General features: G+C 40.7%; 1 protein-coding gene across 1 annotated transcript; it reads left to right on the top strand.

Moving 5' to 3' along the window:
- Positions 1-4,220: 4,220 nt before the first annotated feature.
- LOC124008910 (probable ribonuclease ZC3H12B) lies at positions 4,221-21,819 on the top strand. Its single transcript, XM_046320511.1, has 6 exons — positions 4,221-4,761; positions 14,877-15,667; positions 15,791-15,930; positions 16,312-16,546; positions 18,223-18,329; positions 18,430-21,819. The coding sequence occupies exons 1-6, from the start codon at positions 4,564-4,566 to the stop codon at positions 19,872-19,874; spliced, it is 2,916 nt and encodes a 971-aa protein (XP_046176467.1). The 5' UTR covers positions 4,221-4,563; the 3' UTR covers positions 19,875-21,819.
- Positions 21,820-22,532: the final 713 nt, after the last annotated feature.

The raw sequence follows: 22,532 nt of genomic DNA, 5'->3' as shown, positions 1-22,532 counted from the left end.
TGCATTTTCTCCATTGTTTTTGATGGTAGGCCACTGGTAGGCCTACATTATCATGAAATAGCCACAGTAGACCACATGGCCACTGTTAAAACTGTAACTTAAAGCTGGTACAGCCTCAGTGTTCACAGTAAACACATGCTGGCAGTTGCACAGAATTCTCACAACGTTCAAGCTTGCGCTCAGCGGACCTGAATTTGCTCAGTGCTAAAATAAATGACAGGGAACATTGGTCATCATGTTAGTAGCAGAGATTTGGTATAGCACAAAGAGATTAAATTGCAAAACATTAGTATTCAACTGACACTGCTAGCCAGTTGAGGATTTTGGATGCTAATTTGCAAGCTTGTTTTTACTGAGGCTGACTTGTCCCTTAACATTGCAATGGATTTCTCAGATGGGGCATATAGAATATGAATGATTTTTCCCTGCTGTATGATACATCTATTTATAGAGGGTAGTGATCATAGAAATAAGAATGAATATAACAGGTGTCCCCATTTAAGTGAATGATGGCATAATGGGTGGACTGGCGGTCATTGCGAGTGTATCCATTAGAGCAAAGCAGGAAGTAAAAGCAGGAAGTGTAACCATCAATCTGTGCTATGATTTGTTGAATCAACTCAAATTACATTTTAAAAAATACATTCCATTGCATGAGCCAAATCAGTTAGCATAATTTGAATTAACTTTCTACAGTACCATAGAAATTATTACATCACTGTCAAATTACCAGGGTTAGAGGTTCCAAGCCCATCATCTAATCATTCTTATTTCCATAGTAGTGGTCCTATAAGGGCATAGAAAATATATTGTATCTTGACTGCTATTAAGAAGAAATTTCTCTGAAACACTATTATTACAATACAGCAACAACATTTGATTAGGTTAGTTAGGTGATATAGAAAGCATACACAAAACAATGTCACTTTCCTTCAGCTCATCCCACATGAAAATATACTACAGTACTGTAACGGCGTTCGTCTGTCGAAAGAGAGTCAGACCAAAATGCAGCGTGGTGGTTACTCATGTTCTTTAATAAAAGTGAACGAGACATGAAATAACTTAGAATACACAAAAACAACAAAGGGAACGAGAAAACCTATACAGCTTGTCTGGTGAACAACTACACAGAGACAGGAACAATCACCCACAAAATACACAGTGAAACCCGGGCTACCTAAATATGGTTCCCAATCAGAGACAACGAGAATCACCTGACTCTGATTGAGAACCGCCTCAGGCAGCCAAGCCTATGCTAGACACACTCCTAATCAGCCACAATCCCAATGCCTACAAAAAAAAACAATACGACAACACAATAAACCCATGTCACACCCTGGCCTGAACAAATAATTAAAGAAAACACAAAATACTAAGACCAAGGCGTGACAAGTACTTAATATAGCATTCTGTAGTAAACTGTAGTATACTATACTACACACTGTAGTATCACTTGATCATGTGTAGTACTTACTATAAAATGTTGTAGTATACTGTAAAATACTAATACTACAGTATTATCTGCGAAAAACAATGTAGTAAATACTACAGTAATGTCCGCAAAAACACTAAATTGTTTTTATCTGCCCATTCCCCTCCCTGTATGCCAATTTGTGCCACCCATAAGTGAGAAACCTAAATGCCAAGTATAGACCATATACTTTGTTCCCTACAGGTTATAGAAAAGAGCAAAAGCTCTGAACCATCCATTTAGACCCCAGTCCTACCAACCTATAGGCTATGAAAATTTGATATTTTAGTATTTACCCAGTAGGTTTCCTCAAGTAGAAAGCCTCCACTTGTATGTAAAAGATAATACAACTAAAACACTATGGTAAATAGTATTTTCTGCATAAATACAACAGTATACTACAGTCCACAAAACACTACAGTATACTACAGTCCAACAGCACTACCGTAAATACCAAAGCATATTGCAATCCGCAAAAAACACAAAATGAATTACAGTACTACAGTAAATATTACCCTATTCATTGTAGTGTTTTTGCTGACTTTAGCCCTTAAAAACACTACAGTGAATACTAAAGTGAATTCTGCAAAAACACTACAGTGAATAATATAGTATTTTTAGTAAACAGTGTAACGGCGTTCGTCTGTTGAAAGAAGAGAGTCGGACCGAAATGCAGCGTGTTGGTTACTCATGACTTTAATGAACTGAATCGCGGTACATGAAATAACTGAAATACTAAATACAAAAACAACAGAACGGAATGTGAAACTAATTACAGCCTATCTGGTGACTACAACACAGAGACAGGTACAAACACCCACGAAATACAAAGCGAAAGTCAGGCTGCCTAAATACGGTTCCCAATCAGAGACAACGATAAGCACCTGACTCTAATTGAGAATCGCCTCAGGCAGCCAAGCCTCTACCACACCCCTAATCAGCCGCGATCCCAAATAATACAAACCCCAATACGAAACACAACATATAAACCCATGTCACACCCTGGCCTACCCAAACATATAACAAAAACACAAAATACAATGACCAAGGCGTGACAAACAGTTGAGGGATGGAGCTGGAGAAATGTAACCACTCTCAGAAATGTAATGTAACCACTCTTGCATCTCTGGATGCAAGAACAGAGTAAAACAAGGTTATATTTTGTGTTTTGATGATGTAAGACAGTTGAACTCAGCTCGTGAAGCATTAATAAGTTGTATTCTTCAAGAATCAATGGGTACGTATAACTAATTTAAAAGTAACAAAATGGATGTAACAATCGCAGATTGAAAGAAAGAAAGTCTACATTGTAGCATTAAACACATCCTCCCTAAACTCCTCCTCACAATTTTTGTTTGCACTGAATGGAGAGGGGTATTCTACAAAGCAGGTTCAACGAGTTAGCCAGCTAATTTGCCTAAATTCAATAATAAAAAATGTACACAATCTAACCATTATGTGCCTCACGCAGCCACCTGGTCCATTCTATCAGCCATATGTGAACTATTTGATGCCTCCAGAGCACACAATGCTAATGGTCCAACAGTCTTAGATAACCGCTACATGTACAGACACCAACTGGTCCATTCCATCCCTCAGTCTCCAATGCACACAGAACAGTTGTACACAGGTGTTACGATATGATGCTATTACACCTCTATAGATACTTTTTTTTGCCACATGACACAGAAACGAGCAGGACTAAAATGGTATTTGGAAAACAAACAAACATTTGTGAGTACCCACTTGTTGAACTAAGAGTTATCTATGGAGAGAGTACATACAGTACATTTTGGTAACATGTTTATTATCCACTGATTTCAGTGCATATTTATGTGTGAATAAAATTATTTTCAGCAATTTTGTCCTAACTGATCCTATAATAATGATTCCAAACTGTCTAAAATCCCACCGTAATAAAGGTGACTAATACATAGTGTGACAATCATCCCATAGGCCTATATTGACAAAATGACTCATGGCATTGTAAAATGAATGCCATAGTAGAATGCTAGAACAATAGCCTTCCAATGTTTTGGGCTGCAAACAAGCTATATCTTCAGGATAGCCAGGAGATTTGGAGTTGAAGGATTTTGTGATGTATACTATCCTATAAGTTTTTTTAAATATAGTGTCCTTGCTGGTGTGTGGGGGAAAAACAGTGGGAGGGAAGGACAATCTCTTCACACAGAGGATTTTGAAAACATTTTTAATTTTTAAAAATGTAACCTTTATTTATCTAGGCAAGTCTCTTAGCCTACTAATATATTGGTAGGCCTTGTCTCTTGAAAATTAGTTTGGGGAAGTGAGGGATAAGTAAATAGCATAAGAGCTGGGGACTAAGACGATGCACAGTCATTAGTGTTGTTGAGACTAAAAAACTTTTTACATAGGACTGTAGTTGTGATACAGTAGGCTTATAGCCTATATAATGGGTGGGGGTAGTATTTAGTGTTCACATTATTTCTGTTATGTGAGACATGGAAAAACATTTCAGTTTAGCATGCACATCTCAACTGAGAGCAGTCTTTAGATACAATGCCCACCAAACTCAGTTATTGCAATATACTTTGATGCCACACATGAGTCAGCCAACTCATAGCTTACTTAAAAATAAAAAATAAATATTTAGCTGAAAATAAATAAATACATAAATAACCAACTTGAATATGCAGTTGAAATTGTCTCTGTTGATCAAAGTAACCTGGCTATATGAGGCGGTAGTGATGACCAATTCATTCTCGAGGCATTGTTCAATCTGATCGTCTGCACAGCGGGATAGTAAAAAGACGACCTGGAACGGCACCACATTCTTTCTTTTCCGTTTCACTGGCCTGCCCTGGTGTAGGACTTGTTGCTAAGATACAGTCTGTGGGAGGCAGACAAAAAATGATGAAGGGAGGGGATGATGAATGATATTTAGCTATAGTAGCTTGCTAGCTGTGTTTATTATTTGCTGTAATGTTCGTAGATAGACTTTAATAGCAAGCTCAATTTTGAACTTTCTGAACAAGACATCATAGCTAAGGTTAATAAATTCGTTTGACGGCTGAGTGCATTATATTTGTGGGTCGTTGATTTACCATAAATAAATGGTTTTGGAGCTGGCAGTGCCCGCAAATGCAGGCCCTTTGCTTCACCGCTCCATCCCGCACATTGAGCGTATTTTCCGGGTGAGGGTCAGCTACGGATCCGCGGAGTCAAGCTGCGACAGCGCAAATGTCAGCACCAGCAATATCATAATAGTTCGTGTCGCGGAGGGCAAGGACGATGACTGCACCAAGGCAAAAGTAAGATCACTTTGCTGTAACGCTACTGTTAATGTTTGCTTCGTGTTTTTTAGCTAGCTACCGGTAACGCGTTAGCCGCATAGAAGCGGTCAACTAGTTAGCTAGATAAATCTGCTAGCTAACGTTAGTTGATCTACTCTGGACTCGTGTAGTTAGCTTTCACTGCAGGCTAGTGTTTGCTCTTAACTAGCTAGCTCCCTACTATTTTCGCTAGGCTAATATTAAACTAACGTTTATCTCGCTTGTGGTGGATTTGGTAATGTATGACTAGAGCTTCATGTTTACATGTACGTTAACGTTAGTTATTGTTTTCTAGTAGGTAACTAGCTAGTAATTTAACTGACGTTACTGCCAACAACATTCTTAGCTAACGTCATTTTCATGAGGCGCAATATTAACTGTTTTGTGGTCTAACAAGTGCTAGCTAAGTTAACGTGTTTGAGTATGTTTTTAAATGTATATAAAACATTTTTTTTACATAACTGAAATAATGTTTCTGGCTGAGCTAGTCTTTACATGTCTCAGCTACTAGCCAATGTAACCAGAAGGAAGAATTAACGTTTGTACTGTTTAACTAGGTAGATTTGTGTTGTATGGTAAACTATGATTGTGAGTTAACGTTAGCCTAGCTACCTTTTGCAGAAATGTTGCTGAAACATAGCTTATGCAAAATAAACTATTCGAATCTAACGTTAACTACCGTAGCTAACTATCTAGCTATCTAATTATATTATTAATAGTTGGTGTCAATGTAATCTGCACTATGAACACTTTAACAAATTCTGTACACCTAATACCTACTTCAAAATACTCCTTATTTGACCTTTTATGGGGTTTGACTTCCAGGACTTCCAGCTACTCATGGTGTTGAACCGTTAATGTTTTGTGCTTCAGAACAATATTCAGGTGTGTACCTCCATTACTGCAGCATATCTGTACTTTGCATCCTCGCTGTGGGGCCTCAGCTTGGCCAAGCATCTTAGTCCTTCTGAATGCACATGCTCCACTTGTTGCTATGATACAGGGCTGCACAAGCCTGTGCATGTGCAGTGCTTGAGTGGCCTTGCTGTGTCTCAGCCTGTGATGTGGAGGTGGAGAAAAAAAAGATGGGGCTTCTTTGTTGTTTCATGCTACTCTGCTCCTCGACAGTTATGTCATTTTGTTCCAGGAAATTCCAACACATCAGTATTGTTGTGAGGTAGCTATCGGGTTTCCTGCAAATACATAAATGTCTGTGTTGACTTTGTGAGGACACCTATACAATATCTGCCACTTTTGTAATATAATATGTTCCCAATATGTTGTCTTTTTATATAATATATATAGCCTAGTTATTCTTATGGAAATAAACTACTTTGTCCTCAGGATGAAGTACAGTAGTTTCATTCATTCAATTTTCTCAAGCCAGATCTACTCCATTATCGTAGGTTTTGTGTAGTGTCCTGACTCACTTTCTATAATAAGAGGTGGGGAAATAAGTAGGCTATCTAAATAAGTATTATTTAGGCTATCCAAGGCTTTAAGCTGTTGTGCACATGTTCATTAGGACATTAGCTGCATAAGGCTCATTATATTACTAAATCGTAGTAGAAAGACTACTAGAGATGGAAATTTCCTGTTAAGTGGTTATCAAATGCCTATTCACAATGTGGAGGTTAAATCTGAAAATAGGATGATGCAATCTGTACAAAACTGGGGGAATGATGTAGCTATGAACTGAATTGTTTGTTTCTTGTGCAACTTATTACCCCTGTTTAACATTGTAATTCTCATATTTTTAGGCACGCTACGTTAATCGTGTTTGCCAGGCTGCCTAGAGAAAGATGGGCTCTGTTTTGTTAGTCGTGACTGCTAAAAAGCAGTTAGCTGATGACAGGGCTGTGTTGCTAGGCAACCCATGTCATGGGCTGAGCCTCTTGAAGCAGGAATGGAAGTAGCTATCTACTATCTGCAAGACCTGGGGAAGTACTGCTTTCAGTAGCACATGCATTTTGTGTCCATTTTTAAAAATGTAAAGCACTTGGATCTGTATGCATATTTGGATACAACTTAATGAAGGTATTTAAATGCATATGTAGTCTCAAATGCATTTCAGCTTTTACATTCTGTCGATTTACAATGGATACGATTGAGCTATTCATTATTTTATTTAGGGGCTTTCGAGTGGCGCAGCAGTCTAAGGCACTGCATCACAGTGCTAGAGGCGTCACAACAGGCCCTGGTTTGATCCCGGGCTGTAATAGGGAGTCCCAAAGGGCGGCACACAATTGGCCCAGCGTTGTCCTGGTTAGGGTTTGGCCAGTTTAGGCCGTATTTTTATATGGTGAGGCAGGTAGCTTAGTGGTTAGAGTGTTGGACTAGTAACCGAAAGGTTGCAAGATCGAATTCCCGAGCTGACAAGGTAAAAATCTGTTGTTCTGCCCCTGAACAAACAAGGCAGTTAACCCACTGTTCCCACTGTTCCTAGGCCGTCATTGTAAATAAGAATTTGTTCTTAACTGACTTGCCTACTTAAAAAAAAAAAAATATATATATATATATATTTCAATCTTTTATTTTATACAATTACAACATAGGCACCATCATGCATTAGCTTGCACTGATCCAGAAGAGTTCTGAGACATTTTTACAACTCATTGAAACTCAAATGTTACCAAACATGATAATAATAGGGATGCATTACGATAGGCAGCTAATTGTTAAATTACACTTTCCATCCTTACCTTGTTAGGTCACTGTCTCTGTGCTGATCGCCTGTGAGTGAGACAACACTAGCTAGCCAATTGGAGCGTAGTAGAACGCACCTCTGAATAACGGGGCGTGGTTTTGGCTTAACTGCGTTGGGAAAAAGAAAGACGCACCCAGACTATTTGCATTGCCCCCCCTCTTTTACGCTGCTGCTACTCTCTGTTATTATCTATGCATAAGTCACTTTAATAACTCTACTTACATGTACATATTACCTCAACTAACCGGTGCCCCCGTTATATAGCCTCGCTATTGTTATTTTACTGCTGATATTGCATTTTTTTGTTACTTTTATTTCATTTTTTAAAAGTTATTTTTCTTAACTGCATTGTTGGTGAAGGGCTTGTAAGTAACTATTTGACTGTTTATTTGGCGCATGTGACAATTTTATTTGAGTATTTATATTTCAGTTTATACTTTTCAGGGTGAGTTCAGGGGCTTTAGATTTCATCTAGAGTTGCATTGGGCAACAGACTGAGGGTTGGTGGTAATCATCTGGTGCAGTTCTGAGTTCCGGTAGACCCTTGCATCATGCACTGTGCTGGGGTAGGCACTAAATACACTGGTGAAAAGCATTTTGTCGTCGCATACAGCCTGGAGGTGCATAGAATGGAACGACTTTCAGTTGACATGCAGTTTGTCTCTGTATTCTAGGGTGGCCTTGATGGCAATGTGTGTTCCGCAATGGCTCAGATCACTCCAGGGAACTTAGCTGCCTTTGATGCCACTGATGACTTCTCGTGCTCTGGCCCTTGAGAGATGAGATACAGCAACGATCACCCTTTGGAAGCAGGCTTCGACCGTAGATTTAGAGACATCAAACCTGATGCCGATTCCCCTGCACAAAGGAATATAATGTATATTATGATATTATATACATTATGATGTAACTTGTTATAATAACATAACGCTGAAACAATTCAATCCTTGCCAACTAGGCCTATCAGTCATGATTTGAGATCAAATCCAAATGATGCTGAAGTAACATGCAGTTTATCATTACCACCACAAGGCGTCAGAGCTACCATGTGCCTTTTAATGACAGTTGAAAGGTCATGTCAATATAATGTAAACAAGACCAATCGACCATTTAGCAGGATGAATGTCTGGTGAGTTTTATTGCAGATCGCTTGATTGAGTGACAGTCTGGCCCTGTTAACCTGTTGTCTGAGCATTATGACAACTTTATTAAAGTGTTTGAAGTATCTACAGTTGAAGTCGGAAGTTTACATTCACTTAGGAGTCATTAAAACTCGTTTTTCAACCACTCCACACATTTCTTGTTAACAAACTATAGTTTTGGCAAGTCAGTTAGGACATATACTTTGTGCATGACACAAGTCATTTTTCCAACAATTTTTTTACAGACAGATTAGTTCACTAAAAATTCACTGTATCACAATTCCAGTGGGTCAGAAGGTTACATACACTAAGTTGTTTGTGCCTTTAAACAGCTTGGAAAATTCCAGAAAATGATGTCATGGCTTTAGAAGCTTCTGATAGGCTAATTGACATAATTTGAGTCAATTGGAGGTGTACCTGTGGATGTATTTCAAGGCCTGAAATAAATTATACTCTCTATTATTATTCTGACATTTAACATTCTTAAAATAAAGTGGTGATCCTAACTGACCTATGACAGAGAATTTTTACTAGGATTAAATGTCAGGAATTGTGAAAAACTGAGTTTAAATATATTTGGCTAAGGTGTATGTAAACTTCTGACTTCAACTGTCGGTCTAATTGTATGTTGTTGGTCTGTGCATGTGTATGGACTACAGTGATTAGCTGGAATGGAATTAGCTAGTTATGATGTTACTTATCAATGGTGTGGTACTGTAGATTGACAACTTTGTCAAGTTCTGTACCTTTTTATATTGAACCTTTTATTTTCTTATTTTATGACTGCCTACCCTGGCCAAACCCTCCCCTAACCTGGACGACACTGGGCCAATTGTGCGCCTTGTGATACAGCCTGGGATTGAACCAGGGTCTGTAGTGACACTTTTAGCACTGAGATGCAGTGCCTTAGACAGCTGAGCCACTCGGGAGCCTCTGCCACATTCATGATTATTTTAAAATGGCACAACAATATTCACCTGAATGAGTCCTGATTTCCTAGTAACCACAGCACGATCATGAGCTGCTTGTCTGCTAGATTGAATGGCAAACAGACTGCCTGGTTGGTTATTTAGGTAGCTGTTTCCTTGCAGAGGGTTTGGAAGGTGCCCCTTGTCATTCTGATGTGCATTTTGAAGTCGTCATCAATGTACGTACAGTACCAGTCAAAAGTTTGGACACATCTAGTCATTCAGGTTTTTTCAGGTTTTTCTTTATTTTTAATAGTTTCTACATTGTAGAATACTATTGAAGACATAAACTATGAAATAACACATGTAATCATGTAATAACCATAAGTGTTAAACAAATCAATATGTTATTATATTTGAGATTCTTCAAAGTGACCATCCTTTGCCTTGCACACTCTTGGCATTCTCTCAACCAGCTTCATGAGGTAGTCACCTGGAATGCATTTATTACCTGGTATGGCAACTGCTCGGCCTCCGACCGCAAGGCACTACAGAGGGTAGGGCGTACGGCCCAGTACATCACTGGGGCCAAGCTTCCTGCCATCAAGGACCTCTATACCAGGCAGTGTCAGAGGAAGGCCCTAAAAATTGTCAAAGACTCCAGCCACCCTAGTCATAGACTGTTCTTTCTGCTACCGCACAGCAAGCGGTACCGGAGCGCCAAGTTTAGGTCCAAAAAACTTCTTAACAGTTTCTACCTCCAAGCTTGAACGGCTAATTAAATGGACTGTTTGCATTGCTATTCTCTGGTTATTATCTATGCATAGTCACTTTATTCTACGTACATGTACATATTACCTCGTCTAACTTATGCCCCTGCACATTGACTCTGTATCGGTACCCCCTGTATATCAAATCAAATCAAATTGATTTATATAGCCCTTCGTACATCAGCTGATATCTCAAAGTGCTGAACAGAAACCCAGCCTAAAACCCCAAACAGCAAACAATGCAGGTGTAAAAGCATATAGTATATAGCCTCGCTACTGTTATTTTACTTCTGCTCTCTAACTATTTGTTAATTAAACATTTTTACTTGTCTGTTTTTTACTTGACACATATTTTTCTTAAAACTGCATTGTTGGTTAAGGGATGTAAGTAAGCATTTCACTGTAAGGTCTATCTGTTGTATTTGGCACATATGACAAATACAGTTTTTGATTTGATTCAATTAACAGGTGTGCCTTGTTAAAAGTTAATTTGTGATATTTCTTTCCTTAATGCATTTGAGCCAATCAGTTGTGGTATGCAGAAGATAGCCCTATTTGGTAAAAGTCAATTTTATGTCAAGAACCGCTCAAACAAAGAGAAATGACAGTCCATTACTTTGAGACCTGGCCAGGCAATGCAAAACATTTTTAAGAACATTTCAAGTTTCTTCAAGTACGTTGCAAAAACCATCATGTGCTATGATTAAACTGGCTCTCATGAGGACCACCACAGGGTTACCTCTGCTACAGAGGATAAATTCATTAGAGTTACCAGTCTCAGAAATTGCAGCCCAAATAAATGCTTCAGAGTTCAATTAACAAACACATCTCAACAGGAACTGTTCAGAGGAGACTGTGTGAATCAGGCCTTCATGGTTGAATTGCTGCAAAGAAACCACTACTACGGAGCTGTGAGGGGAACGGCACCTCAGTACCTCCAGGCTCTGATCAGGCCCTACACCCAAACAAGGGCACTGCGTTCATCCACCTCTGGCCTGCTCGCCTTCCTACCACTGAGGAAGTACACTTCCCGCTCAGCCCAGTCAAAACTGTTCGCTGCTCTGGCCCCCCAATGGTGGAACAAACTCCCTCACGACGCCAGGACAGCGGAGTCAATCACCACCTTCCGGAGACACCTGAAACCCCACCTCTTTAAGGAATACCTAGGATAGGATAAGTAATCCTTCTCACCCCCCCCCTTTAAGATTTACATGCACTATTGTAAAGTGACTGCTCTACTGGATGTCATAAGGTGAATGCACCAATTTGTAAGTCGCTCTGGATAAGAGCGTGCGTCTGTTAAATGACTTAAATGTAATGTAATGACACCAATAAGAAGACTTGCTTGGGCCAAGAAACACAAGCAATGGCCATTAGACTGGTGGACGTCTGTCCTTCAGTCTGAATTTGAGATTTTTGGGATGAGTTGGACTACAGAGTGAAGGAAAAGCAGCCAACAGTGCTCAGCGTATGTGGGAACTCCTTCAAGACCGTTGGAAAAGCATTCCAGATGAAGCTGGTTGAGAGAATGCCAAGAGTGTGCAAAGCAGTCATCAAGGCAAAGGGTGGCTACTTGCTTAACAGTTTATTGGGGTTAGTACATGGTTACATATGTGTTGTTTCATAGTTTTGATGTCTCCATTATTATTCTACAATGTAGAAAATAGGGTTTTTAAAATCTAGATAAATCCTTGAATGAGTAGGTGTCCAAACGTTTGACTGGTACTGTGTGTATGTATGAATGAATTAACAAAGCCATCGATCATGTGGTACCATTCATATATAAATATGCGAAAGACTCAATAGTGCAAATTAAGTTGGTTAAGATGGCGTCTCATGGTGACCTAACGTGCGCAGTTTGAGCTACTCCAGGAAGTAACGTTGCAGGCTGGCTCAGTGCTGCCCCCTCGCATTGAGTAACTCAAGTTGAAGGCTGACCGGGTTACTGCCATTTGCAACTAAATTATCCTTAATGTTTTCCCTGTGTACTTTTAATATAATTGTTTCAAGGACCTACATCTGGTGTATTTAAAGCAATTATTGGTACCAGGATTGTCTTCAAAAATGTGTTTTGACATGAAGATTGACCACAAATAATGCAATTTTTCTATTCACTGTAACTGGGATACTGTTTTCTACAAAAAATGCCTTCAGTAACACGGCCAGCCTTGAACTTCAATGGCGTCAATGAGAGGGGGCAGTCATTCTCCCCTGGGAGCAGCTGACAATAACAGCTAAGCTAGCAACTGAAAAAGTTCACTTGAAAAAAGGTTCTCTCAACGTTAGCCTTATCTAGTGAACACAAAAAGATCTTCATGAAAGTCAGAGATGCTTTTGAGAATAATTTTGTGTGCAAACACAATCTATGAGAGGGCTAGATTCAACACATGGCGTCGAGCCAGGTGTGTCAGCTGAGACATTTATCACTGCAGTTCATAAACTAGCAGAGCACTGCCAGTATGGGGGGATACTACAAGAGGCGATGATCAGAGGCAGACTGGTAGTAGGCATAATGGGTCATGAGCTGTCAGATCATGGCGTACCATGCCACCCCTCTGGCTCATGGTGCATCCCCTGCTCAGCTGCTGATGTGGCGCAACATCAGAACTCTTTTGCCAGTCCCATCTCAACTCAAACCTGAGTGGCCAGACCTCAAGTCCTTTTGAGAGGAAGGGTAGGGACATGAAGGACAACAAGCCGCCTGGTTCAACTGATGACGGAGAGCGCATGAACCACCAAACCTTGTTCCAACCAGTCTGTATCAAGAACGTCCCCAGCATTGGCATGGTCAGTAGCTCGGCAGACTCTAAAATCCTACAACATCGCGATGCCAACAGGCAGCCTGAGAAGAAACAGGTCTCAGCTACATGTTATCCCACAGAGCGTCCTACCAGACGACCACAAGTTGTGGTTGCATCATCAGACCTCCTTTGAGGATTAATTTATAGAGACACGAGGGCCAGAATAACCCCCTACCACAGAGTTTCAGGTAGTCTACCCTGGCTTCTGAAAAGAAAAGCGCTCCTGGAAAAATAAATTGGTTAAAGCTGCAATATATGTAACTTTTTGGGGCGACCTGACCAAATTCACATAGCAATATATCTATAACTCACATGTCATTCTCATTGAAAGTGAGTTTGAGAAGTGGTAGATCTGTTTTATGTGCGCTATTTCTATGCTTCCATTAAGTTTAGTTTTTGCATCTTTTACTTTGGGTTTTGTACACCAGCTTCCAACAGTTGAAAATACAATATTTTTGGTTATTGAAAATATATTTCACAGTGGTACTTGCTTGTTTTGTCACAAAATGAAATTAGTCAAAATATTAGAATTTTAGCAACCAAGAAATGGTGGAGCGATTTCTGCATATTGCACCTTTTTTATTTTTTAATTGAACCTTTTATTCAACTAGGCAAGTCGGTTAAGAACACATTCTTATTTACAATGATGGCCTACACCGGCCAAACCCGGACGACTCTGGGCCAATTGTGCCCCGTCCTATGGTACTCCCAACCATGGCCGGTTGTGATACCCTGGTTCAAAATCCAGGCTGTGTCTGTAGTGATGCCTCTAGCACTGAGATGCAATGCCTTAGAACGCTGTGCCACTCGGGAGCCCAATGTATCTGCCCTGTAAAAACATTTTTATCTCGAGTTCCTAAATAGTGTCTTGATTTAAATCTGTCTTTACAAAAAGGAGGACATGTAATGATGCTCATTAATACATGTATACAGTTCTACAACTTCTCCTGTGTCTCTGTTCAGTCCTAAACTCACAGTGGAGAGAGGGAGTGAGTGCTGGCAGTAATACAGGTAGCCCTACTTTGCAGATACTTTCATTGCAAGAATCCGGATAATAGACATTACTGTTCACCAGATAAGGGTTTTAGAACCCCAAAATCTGCAGGAACGTTGTGTAGCCTAATCACCGGAAATGACCTACCTGCGCAATATATGCTTTGGTAAAGAGGAATGCGATGTCAATTTTTCGTTTTATCATCCCAGCTCTTTCTTAACATTTACACATGCATTAGACATTAGTGATGGGGGAAAAATCAATGCGATTACATATCACAATATTAATTTGTAAGTCGCTCTGGATAAGAGCGTCTGCTAAATGACTTAAATGTAAATGTAAATATTGTTTCGATACTTTGACTCCACATTTTGGCTAGGTAATGTTAGCTAGCGCTAGTCAGCTGTACCTGGGACAAAACTATTGTATTTGTCATTCTATATCTTGTCTCGACCTTCTTTTTAAATGGTGAGCCATCATGTTTTCAACACGTATTTCCATGACTGATAAACTATAATGCTCTCTCTTATCTCTGCAGCAGACATATAGTGAGCAATATGTTTTGAAATTCAAATCACAGGACGGAATCGCAATGCATATAGAATCGCAATACGTATCGCATCGGCACCTAAGTATAGTGATAATATCATATTATGAGGTCCCTGGCAATTCCCAGCCCTATTAGACATGCATTTTTTTTTACTTGTTGGCAGCGATGACATTTGGCCAGTTTGGCGTTTTTATCGACAATCACCCTTTGTTTTTTTTCCAGGATTACATCGTTTCCTTAACTTCGCCAGCTCACCGAAAGAGAGAACATCTAACGTTGGCTCAACACAAACAGCTGGTTGTGCTGAAGCCAGTCATCGAGTATGACTCTCAGGCTGTGGTGGAGGTGAGGGAGCATGTGGTGGACATCTCCGGTGGCGAGAGGAACGTGATGACGGCATGGTCGATGGTGGAGAAGATCAAAATGGAGAAACACCCTTGCAGGGAAGAGGCCTCTGAGCTGACTGAGGCCCAGCAGCCCAGTGGGGAGTCGGAGGAGGGGAACAGCTCCGAGAGTGAGTCAGAGCATCAGCTGCAAGTGAACAGCGGCAGCTGTAAGAGGACGGAGCTCTTCAGTGCCACCAAGCCTCACCGTCAGCTCTGTCGCTCTCCATGCCTGGACCGGCCTAGCTTCTCCCAGAGCAGTACTCTACCAGAGCTCCGCCCTGACGACACCAAGGCCACCGCAGTCCTCAAACAGGCCAGTGACAAGGTGTACCAAACCAAGATGGAGTTTGCCTTGAAGCTGGGATACTCAGGTGAACAGGTGGAGACAGTGCTGAACAAGTTAGGGGCTGCTGCTCTCATCAATGATATTCTGGCTGAGCTTGTGAGGCTTGGTAATAAAGGTGAACTGGAAGTTCAAGCTAGCAGTAACACAGGCACGTTGGTCTCCCGTGGAGGCCCCTGTGTCAAAGAGGCTGTCAGTCCGGAGGTGTCACTTGAAGATGATTCCGTGGATCCTTATGATAATCTCAGGCCTATTGTCATTGATGGATCGAATGTGGCAATGAGGTAAGTCTCATTTTGTACCTTACCTTGTGCAAAATGTGTTCTGAACCATCTGTTTTTGAAAGACTGTACTTGAATTACCTTTACAAGCAGATTTTTTTACTATGTGGTTGTTTTGTTTTGTAGCCATGGAAACAAAGAGGTTTTCTCTTGCCTTGGTATCCAATTGGCTGTTGATTGGTTTGTGGAGAAAGGGCACAAAGACATCACAGTGTTTGTTCCTGCCTGGAGGAAAGAGCAGTCGAGACCTGACGCCCCCATTACAGGTACTAAAACTCTACTTCAATTAGCCACATTTAGACGTACATGCCCGAGATATTTTATAAAAAGGTTGTCTATGTTTTGGGGGGGAGGGTGTGTGTGTGTGTTTTATCGACGTGTGTGAACATTGAGCTCAATTTTCCAGTGCAAAAAAAGCACCTACAGTGAGAAATTATTGTTACCATTTAAAATAATTTAAGATGATCTAACAATTATTTGAGTTTGGATTATGTTGGACTGCAATTAATTTGTCTGTTTACAAATGTAATGTATATGAAAATCTCAATGTGTAATCACGCAAACCACAGGTACATAGGCCTACAGAGTTCTGCATAACAATTTGTACACTGCTGTTCTTGACTGATGTTTTAACTTTCATTTCACAGACCAAGACATTTTGCGGAAGCTGGAGAAAGAAAAGATCCTAGTGTTCACCCCATCTAGAAGAGTCCAAGGGAGGAGAGTGGTGTGCTATGATGATCGCTTTATAGTGAAACTGGCCTGTGACTCTGATGGCATAATTGTGTCAAATGACAACTACAGGGACTTACAGAATGAGAAGCCGGAGTGGAAGAAGTTCATAGAGGAGCGGTTGCTGATGTACTCGTTTGTCAATGATAAGTAAGTCATCAAAGGCCTTAGTTACTTGGGCAATGAGTGTAATTACAGTGCCTTGCGAAAGTATTCGGGCCCCTTTGAACTTTGCGACCTTTTGCCACATTTCAGGCTTCAAACATAAAGATATAAAACTGTATTTTTTTGTGAAGAATCCACAACAAGTGGGACACAATCATGAAGTGGAATGACATTTATTGGATATTTCAAACTTTTTTAACAAATCAAAAACTGAAAAATTGGGCGTGCAAAATTATTCAGCCCCCTTAAGTTAATACTTTGTAGCGCCACCTTTTGCTGCGATTACAGCTGTAAGTCGCTTGGGGTATGTCTCTATCAGTTTTGCACATCGAGAGACTGAATTTTTCTCCCATTCCTCCTTGCAAAACAGCTTGAGCTCAGTGAGGTTGGATGGAGAGCATTTGTGAACAGCAGTTTTCAGTTCTTTCCACAGATTCTCGATTGGATTCAGGTCTGGACTTTGACTTGGCCATTCTAACACCTGGATATGTTTATTTTGAACCATTCCATTGTAGATTTTGCTTTATGTTTTGGATCATTCTCTTGTTGGAAGACCAATCTCCGTCCCAGTCTCAGGTCTTTTGCAGACTCCATCAGGTTTTCTTCCAGAATGGTCCTGTATTTGGCTCCATCCATCTTCCCATCAATTTTAACCATCTTCCCTGTCCCTGCTGAAGAAAAGCAGGCCCAAACCATGATGCTGCCACCACCACGTTTGACAGTGGGGATGTTGTGTTCAGGGTGATGAGCTGTGTTGCTTTTACGCCAAACATAACGTGTTGCATTGTTGCCAAAAAGTTCAATTTTGTTTTCATCTGACTAGAGCACCTTCTTCCACATGTTTGGTGTGTCTCCCAGGTGGCTTGTGGAAAACTTTAAATGGATATCTTTAAGAAATGGCTTTCTTCTTGCCACGCTTCCATAAAGGCCAGATTTGTGCAATATACGACTGATTGTTGTCCTATGGACAGAGTCTCCCACCTCAGCTGTAGATCTCTGCAGTTCATCCAGAGTGATCATGGGCCTCTTGGCTGCATCTCTGATCAGTCTTCTCCTTGTATGAGCTGAAAGTTTAGAGGGACGGCCAGGTCTTGGTAGATTTGCAGTGGTCTGATACTCCTTCGATTTCAATATTATCGCTTGCACAGTGCTCCTTGGGATGTTTAAAGCTTGGGAAATCTTTTTGTATCCAAATCCAGCTTTAAACTTCTTCACAACAGTATCTCGGACCTGCCTGGTGTGTTCCTTGTTCTTCATGATGCTCTCTGTGCTTTTAACGGACCTCTGAGACTATCACAGTGCAGGTGCATTTATACGGAGACTTGATTACACACAGGTGGATTGTATTTATCATCATTAGTCAACATTGGATCATTCAGAGATCCTCACTGAACTTCTGGAGAGAGTTTGCTGCACTGAAAGTAAAGGGGCTGAATAATTTTGCACACCCAATTCTTCAGTTTTTGATTTGTTAAAAAAGTTTGAAATATCCAATAAATGTCGTTCCACTTCATGATTGTGTCCCACTTGTTGTTGATTCTTCACAAAAAAATACAGTTTTAAAACTTTGTTTGAAGCCTGAAAAGTTCAAGGGGGCCGAATACTTTCGCAAGGCACTGTAACTACACAATAACTAAGTATATTCCCATTTTATGCTTTAGATTCATGCCACCTGATGACCCTTTGGGAAGACACGGTCCAAGTTTAGAGAATTTTCTCCGCAAGCGTCCTGTTGTTCCAGAGCACAAAAAGCAACCCTGTCCATATGGTAGGTTGTCTCAACAAATAAATTATATTCTATTTTTGTGGTTTAACTGCTGATGTATATATTGTTTAATTTGTGCTCTCTTTTATATCACCTTAAACAGGGAAAAAATGCACTTATGGACATAAGTGCAAGTACTACCATCCAGAGCGTGCAAACCAGCCCCAACGGTCAGTGGCTGATGAACTGAGGGCATTTGCCAAGTTGTCTGCTGTGAAGACAATGAGCGAGGGGGCCCTGGCCAAGTGTGGCACTGGACTCGCCACAGCTAAGGGGGAGAGTGGCTCTGAGGCTAAACGAGTGACACCGAAGCGCCAGTCCGACCCCAGCATCCGCTCAGTTGCCTGCGAGCCAGAGGAGAGACTGTCCGCTGTCCGTAAGCCTGAGGCAAATTCTGTGCCTTCCCTTGTGTCTGCCCTCAGCGTGCCCACCATGCAGCCTGCAAAGAGCCATGCGGCTGGTGCCTTGAACACACGATCAGCCAGCAGCCCAGTACCCGGCTCCCTCCAGTTCACCCACAGCTCTCTGGAGCACATGTCTAGTGTACAGTACCCACATCCACCCATCCTAGTCACCAACAGCCATGGCGCTTCTGTCACTTACAGTGAACAGTTTCCTAAGTACGATTCTGTGAGCACGGACCACGGATACTACTCTATGCTTAGTGATTTTTCTAACATGAGCATGAGCAGCATGCACAACGTGGACAGCTTCTGTAGCATGGAGCATGAGCACGGGGTTTATCTGAGAAATCCCAGCCAGCATTGCCCTGAGCCCTGCCTCAGCCACTCTAACAGTGACTCCTTTTCCTCTTATGGGGAATTATACATGAGCTCAGTGGACAGTAGCCTGGATGAGAGCATGAAGGGACAGCAGTCTCCAGCACAGAGCAGACTCCAGGCCTCCTCCCATGGGGGGTTCCACCACGAGGCCCTGACCCGGGTGCAGAGCTATGGCCATGAGGAGCCCAAGCAAGGTCCATGCAGAAAGCAGTCCATATCCCACCTGGCACCGCATGTCCAGCACCCTGTTGTTGGGGCCCGGTCCAGCTGCCCAGGGGACTACCCCTTACCTCAGAATGTCCTCCCGTCACAGTCCTCGCAGCCGGGACGCTCCCTGGGCATGACACGTATGGACAGCATCTCAGACTCCAGGCTGTACGAGAGTAACCCCATGAGGCAGCGCAGACCCCCACTGTGCCGCGAGCAGCATGCCAGCTGGGACCCGCTGCCCTGCGGCAGTGAGTCCTATGGATACCATTCGTACCCCCTGAGTAACAGCCTGATGCAGCCGTGTTGTGAGCGGGTGATGGTCCGCAGCATGCCTGACAAGATGGAGCAGATTTGGAGGTCTCCGTGGGAGAACCCGCCTCAAGTCGAGCACCAGGAGCGCCATGTCATCCCAGAGCACCTGTACCAAACATACCGCAACCTCTGCAACATCTTCCCATCTTTCGTGGTGCACTCTGTCATGGAGAAAAACCCTCATCTGACGGACCCACAACAACTCGCTGCCGTCATTGTCACGAAGCTGAGGTCTTGCCATTGAGTATTTTTATTTTATTTTTGGATCTACAATTGTCTGAATAGTATTAGTACTCTACATTTGAAGTAAGTTATTTGATTGTCATCCAACTTTGACTGATGGTAAGATATTGAATTTGAACGAAGTCGTCCATTTTAATACAGAGCAGAATTATTTCACTATACGTAGATCATATTGTGCATATCTGACATTGCTGTAAATACTACGTGACTTTTTTGTTTATTGTGCAATTATTATTTTGGGGTAAAAGACAGAGGGAAGTGAGTGCAAGCATACCTCAGAGCATGAACTTTCACGTTTAATGGCCTTATATCTGAATGACCTCACTGCTCCAGTCATTGTTTAACGGGTTTCAATTAATATCCTAATGTAATTGAGTTCAGTCTCCTTTGCGTTTTAAATGTTAAGCACTAAGTATTTAGAATTATATATATTTTCTCAATCTCACTTTACAAAGCTACTATTTTGGTAGAGCTTGCGAATGCACGTACATAAGCAAGCTAAACTACAACTGGGAAAGATTATACTTAAAACATATGTGCACATATAAAACACATGAAAGCCATTTAAAAGACATTTCAAAGCTGCTGAAATAATGCCAAAAATTTTGAGAATGAACCTTGTCATTATAAAGCGATCGTAGTTTTGATGCAGACAATTGATTGGGTAGTAGTGTAACATCACATCAGTGTTGTAAGACTTAACCGTTGATGTATTGTATGGCTGGCTGTGTTGATTAGTTACCTTAATGTAACTGTTACATGGAAATGATTGGGAACATTTTGGGGCATGTATATATCCTTGTCTTGCACCTTGGGACCTGGCATGTGACTTGATGGCACATCCAGTGTTTAACGTGACTTATATTTGTAATTACTAAGGAACTGGTGAAGTCTCATCTGCAAAATGCTTTAAAGAAAAGCATCCATTTCCTTATTTATGCTGAGAGACAAGCCATGTAAATGAACACATGTAAAGAAAATGAAAACATCTCTGAATGTTATTTGCCCAAAATATTTTTTTGGGCTTTGTTGAGTTTGTTTTTTCATGAACTAAGAGCAGGCCATGTTGGGCCTCTTGTCTCTTCATGAGAAGGTGTGACACACTGCCTAAATGTTTCTTCCTGTGAAACACTCAGAAAGCGAGGCTGCCGTCAGGGTTGTTTCTGGCATTTGGCTTACAGTTTGCGTGCCTACCTTTCCCCTCACTATTTCCCCTCAAGTTTGAAAGGCTTCATAATGGTAAAGTAATAAAGACCCCCCCCCCCCACACTTACACTAAGTGACATAAAAGTGGGAATAGACTACTGAAATGTGAAGTTTGTTGGTTATAATGTAATCTGTCACGGAATCATGTTTCTTTTCTCAGTGAGTAAAATATCATGATCTGAAATCAAGGTCTTGGGCCATATCCAATGCACATTAGTATTTAGTTTATTTTGACATGGCATGTGCATGTTTCATACTTTTGATGATAGCAGAAAGCCCCCCCCACACCCTCGCCTTTTGAAGTGCCGCAAACGACAAAGCCTAAAATGTCTAGAAATGACATTTGTTTGTTGATACAAATTGTATCTATTTCTTGATTGTAAAATATATTTATGAAATGTATATTATAAAAAACTGTTTTATTTAAGAAGAAAAAAATACAATGCCATAATGTTTGTGACACTATGTGTCACTGGGAGTAGCCCATTGGTATGTATTATTTCTTACTGGGCATAGTAGTTTATTTACAGGGACACTTACGTGCTACATAGAAGTGCACAGATACCCTGTGTGTAGCTGTAAGCATAGTGTTCTCTCTCTCTCTCTCTCTCTCTCTGTGTATATGACAATTACCACTCAATGTACTGTTTTAATGTGCTTTTAAACTTGTTGCATTAAAGTTTTTTGCTGTGTTGTAACCCAAGCAGCTTGATAAAAAAATAAATATTTTCTGCTCTTTTCCTGCATTGATACCATCTGTATTTAAATGTATTGACATTGTAGACATGAAAAACATTTTATTAGCTTCACAGAAAACTGAATAGATTGAAATGCCAGTCAATTGCTTGGGTTACGAAACTTCGGGGGTTATTTGTTAAATTCTATAAAGAAAAGGATTTTACCCAGATAATAATATATCCAACTCTTAGTCTAATGACACAATAAAGTCAAGCGACTGTGTGTCAGTATGATTAAGTGAGTATTTGAGACAAGTAATCTGTATTACCTCTGATTGGACAAGGGTAAAATGTGTGGAAAGGGATTTGATGAATAACCCTCTTTTATTTGGTAACAAGATTATATCTTTATTGATTTATAGTTTACTTTGGTAAATTTGTCACTCACAAATGGCATTTGATCTAGCCTTAAGTATTTTAAAGCATGTGAGATTATATTGGTTTTAGTAATATGTTTAAAATGAGAAATGTTATTTTAGCCCTGAGCATTTGTAATTACATTTGAATTTAAAACATAGGCCTATGTTTGACTGATTTCACTCTTTATCTTCATATTGGTGGTCTCAGCAACTAGGCTTGCGGTTGATTTTATTGTTTGAATTGAACACAGCAGATAGAGGGTTGAAATGCTACAAATAATTGTCAATGTGTAGATTAACCTTGAATCAATGTTCTAAATAGACCAGCTCACCTGACATTGTAAATTATCTTATACA

The sequence above is a fragment of the Oncorhynchus gorbuscha genome, linkage group LG02 (assembly GCF_021184085.1).
Source record: "Oncorhynchus gorbuscha isolate QuinsamMale2020 ecotype Even-year linkage group LG02, OgorEven_v1.0, whole genome shotgun sequence".
Taxonomy (NCBI): domain Eukaryota; kingdom Metazoa; phylum Chordata; class Actinopteri; order Salmoniformes; family Salmonidae; genus Oncorhynchus; species Oncorhynchus gorbuscha.
Note: the sequence above shows the minus strand (reverse complement) of the source record. Positions and strands in the feature narration are given on the sequence as shown.